This window comes from Gorilla gorilla, chromosome 8, assembly GCF_029281585.2.
Source record: "Gorilla gorilla gorilla isolate KB3781 chromosome 8, NHGRI_mGorGor1-v2.1_pri, whole genome shotgun sequence".
NCBI lineage: Eukaryota > Metazoa > Chordata > Mammalia > Primates > Hominidae > Gorilla > Gorilla gorilla.
The window spans coordinates 83476778-83480810 of NC_073232.2; the positions used below are offsets into that span (position 1 = coordinate 83476778).

The following is a 4033-nucleotide window of genomic DNA, read 5'->3' on the forward strand; positions in this document are numbered from 1 at the left end:
ATGCATCAGCACAGGCATTCCCGTGTGCAAAGGACAGCTGGGCTCTCTCAGCTCTGCTTGGTGCTTTTTTTTTTTTTTTTTGACAGGGTCTCACTGTGTTGCCCAGGCTGCAGCGCAGTGCCGTGATCTCGGCTCACTGCAGCTTCGATCTCCCAGGCTCAAATGGTCCTCCCATCTCAGCCTCCCAAGTAGCTGGGACTACAGGCGGGAGCCACTGTGCCCAGCTAATTTTTAGATATTTTGTAGAGACGAGGGTCTCATTATGTTGCCCAGGCTGGTCTCAAACTCCTGGACAAGGAGATATATTCTCAAACGATCCTCCTGCCTGGGCCTCCCAAAGTGTTGGGATTACAGGCGTGAGCCCCGGGGCACGGCCAGGTGCTGTTTTTTTCACACCCACTCAGACTTCCTGGCTCTCAGGTGGGGAGCACCACCGGAGCTGGCAGGCGGGTCAGGGGGCTGCAGGCTGCTGCAGGAAGGGTGCGCGGCCAGGCGGCTGGGGGCTGCTGAGGGCTGCTCCTCGGATCCTGAGCCCCTGGGGTCCTGGGCGGCCTCTCGGTGGGGCCTGCCCCGGGGCTGTCTGCCCAGCTTTTCGCTGGCGGAGGATGTCACCTCACTCTCATCCTCATCCGGAATCTTCGTGTGCCCTGACACCCTGGATGTACGCCTGGGGCTGCCAGCCCCCTCCCCTCCAGCACGTGCACCCCAGGGCGCCGGTGTCCCCTCTTCCTCCCGCCCACCCTCCTCGTCAGTCCGGCGTCCCTCCGCGTGGCCTGAGGCTCCGCTCTGCTTCCGGATGGAGGGGCTTGTGGGGGGTCCCGGCCTCCTGCGCATCCGCCGCCGCAGGCTGCAGACCAGGTCGGCGAGGCCCAGCAGAAAAGACAGCGCGCTGACCGCCCAGAGGAACAGCATCAGCAGGGACTTCTCTGTGGGCCGCGACACGTAGCAGTCCACCACGCCCGTGCACGGAGGGCGCGTGCAAGGGAACTTCTTCGGGGCCAGGAATCCAAAGAGAAAGTAGTGCAAGGCCCCGAAGGCTGCCTCCAGCAGGGTCCGGAGGAGGAGGTGGATGATGTAGCCGGCCGAGAAGTCGGGCACCTGGAGGCCGCCGCGCTCCCCGCATGGCCGCGGGCAGCGTCTCTGCCTGGAGGCCGGGTCCCGGGGGTCGGGGCAGCGGCGGGGGCCCAGCGCGGCGAGCGTGGCTCCTCGGTGCAGGACATAGACGCTGAAGACGGCGGAGGGGAGGAGGACGCACACGCCCTGGATCAGCCAGAACCGCAGGTGAGACACGGGGGAGAAGACGTCGTAGCAAACATTGGCGCATCCCGGCTGCAGCGTGTTGCAGACAAACCTTTCCTGCTCGTCCTGGTAGACGGGTCGCCCCGCCAAGACAATCACCAGCATCCGCAGCAGCATCGTGAGGACGAACCAGAGCTTTCCTGGAAGAGAGGAAGCAGGCATGGCCTCATCACCCCGAATACACTGCCCTGAGTAACAGCTTTAAAGTTTCTATTGGGGCTGAGACTGGGGAATTGAAACGTCAATAAGCATGTCTTTAGTTTTCTGTTTGTTTGTGTTGTCGTTGTTGTTGTTGTTGTTGGACACAGGGTCGTGCTATATTGCCTAGGCTGGTCTTGAACTCCTGGCCTCAAGTGCTCCTGCCGCCTTGGCCTCTTGAGTAGCTGGGATTACAGGCATGAGCCACCACACCTGTCAGCTTGTCTTTACTCACAGCAAGAGTATCAGGTAGTTCATTTGACAAATATTTACTGAGCACTGAACATCCTTGTTTGTAAGATGCTTCAAGATGAGTAGATTTTTAAAAAGCATTATATTAAAAGTGTTTTAATCTGTCTGCTAATTCAGACTTTTGGTAATGTCTCCTGGACTGATAGGTCCAGAAAGAAAGTTTGGCTGAGCAAATTAATGATTTAAATAAGATTTAAATTTTCTTCTTAGGAGAATAAGCCTTTTAAAAGAGGTTGATGTATTTCTGTAACTGCCAATTCGAGCTGCTGATTTCAGTAAATCTTCTTACTTATGACAACAGTCCAGGGATCTCCATTTAATCACAGGGCTTGTATTTAATGTTAGTCTACGGCCCTTGAAATTGAATTTCTTTATGAACATTCCATTTTTCAGATTTTTTAATCATTCAGAATTCCTCTTCCCCTTTTCCAGTTATTAGGAATGAATGGGGCTTGTCTTTCGTCAATGTATCGTGAAGGAATGACACCAAGCTAGAAAACCAAAATAACTGTCAAGCCCTATTTTCATGGCACCGGCCAACTGTTTCGAAACATGTTTAAAACTCAGCCAAAATAACTTGTGAATATTGTGTTTTGTGATGAGAGAAACGTTGCCAGACATCATCAAACAAAACAAAAATAAATAAATAAAGACAGTCAAACAAAGAATATCATTATGTGATGAGTCATTGAGTTGAACTTTTAACATCAAGTTGGTTTTGTCTAAATCTACAAAATAATGAGCCAGAAAAGTATCAACCGCATCTCCGGCATATATTCATCCTTTTCTGACCCCTATACCTCTCTGAAAATGTGAGTCATCTGCATTAAACAAAAATCTATTATTTTCTTTGTTAAAAAAAAAATAACTAAACTTGGGATTTGGTTTAAAGTGCACAAGAGAAATGGCTACTCCTTAAAAATTACGCTTCCAGGCCAGGCGTGGTAACTCACGCCTGTAATCCCAGCACTTTGGGAAGCCAAGGCGGGTGGCTCACGAGGTCAGGAGATCGAGACCATCCTGGCTAACACGGTGAAACCCCGTCTCTACTAAAAACACAGAAAATTAGCTGGGCGTGGTGGCGGGCGCCTGTAGTCCCAGCTACTCGGGAGGCTGAGGCAGGAGAATCACTTGAACCCGGGAGGCAGAGGTTGCAGTGAGCTGAGATCGCATCACTGCACTCCAGCCTGGGCAACAGAGTGAGACTCTGTCTCCAAAAACAAAAAAAAATTAAGCTTCCAGGATAAAACCTAAAGGTATCACTTTCTCATTAACATTTGCTGTTCTGTTCCTTTTCCTGGTAAGGTAGCCACACCAGGGTTGCACACAAACACCCCTCCACCTGCTTCGGTCTTTGGAGTCAGCACCCCAGTGTCAGCACAGGATGATCTGTGAGAGAACAATGTCACACGCAAGACTCCCTTACATGACGGAGGAACCGCGGAACCATTCAAAGAAACTAGAAGCCTCAGCTCTCTTCCCTCCAGAAAGGCACAGCCCTTTCTTTTGGGAGTGGGTGGACTTTCAGCTTGGTGCCTGCACACTGAAAATGAGTAAATACCTGGACCCTTTAAGAAGGACTCAATTCCACCATGGCAGTGGAAATAAAAAACAGCGCAGGAGTTTGGAGATGGTCCCAATACTCACCCACCATGGTCACGTTGCAGTTTAATGTGATGATGAGAAACCCTAGCAAGTCCACGCCTTCCATGCTTCCAGAATGTCCCAGGCTCCAGGCTGCAGGAGACACTGGAGGGCTGTGTTCTCCAAGGAGGCGGATAAATGTCCTTTAACTACATAAGACTTAAAGGTGTGAGCTGGAGATAAGAAAGCAACGGTTTGAGCCAGGAGTAGGAGGTGGGTTTTTCTGTCTCCAAGTTGAGACAGCCCTAAGCCGTTTGCCTCTGAGGCGAAACATTCCTGACAACTGCAGTGACCAGCAGAGCAAGCAGCAGTCATCTCTTATTGTGGGCTATTCTTACTCGCCTGGGATATTCCCGGCCTGTGGCAGCGCTCATATGTCCCCACCAGGACAGCCAGACGCTTCAGGATATAATAGCAGCAACTACTTTTAACCCAAGAAAGAAAACTTCTGCTAACTAGCCAAGTAAATTTCTCTATTAAAAAGGCATTTCCTCCTTGAAAACATTTCCACAACCACTTCACTTGTGCAAGAAGCCCTTAAAGTGTTCACGTTTTGTCTTCTCAATCAAGCATGAATCGCCATGCCACCATCACACGAACCCACAAGGATCTCGCCCTTATTCTGAATTCCTGTATCATT

The 4033-nt window shown here is 51.0% G+C and overlaps 1 protein-coding gene across 1 annotated transcript; it reads right to left on the reverse strand.

The window, feature by feature from the left end:
• Positions 1–390: 390 nt before the first annotated feature.
• On the reverse strand, positions 391–3687 carry GJD4 (gap junction protein delta 4). The gene is made up of 2 exons (XM_004049274.5): positions 3397–3687; positions 391–1439 (listed from the first exon to the last, which is right to left on the reverse strand). The coding sequence occupies exons 1-2, from the start codon at positions 3458–3460 to the stop codon at positions 391–393; spliced, it is 1113 nt and encodes a 370-aa protein (XP_004049322.1). The 5' UTR covers positions 3461–3687.
• Positions 3688–4033: the final 346 nt, after the last annotated feature.

Excerpts from the sequence above, each read along its gene's own strand:
- GJD4 (XM_004049274.5), bottom strand. The coding sequence starts at position 3,460 with ATGGAAGGCGTGGACTTGCTAGGGTTTCTCATCATCACATTAAACTGC. Across the intron at positions 1,440-3,396 it reads CTGCAACGTGACCATGGTGG|GAAAGCTCTGGTTCGTCCTC; the intron begins GTGAGTATTGGG and ends CCTCTCTTCCAG.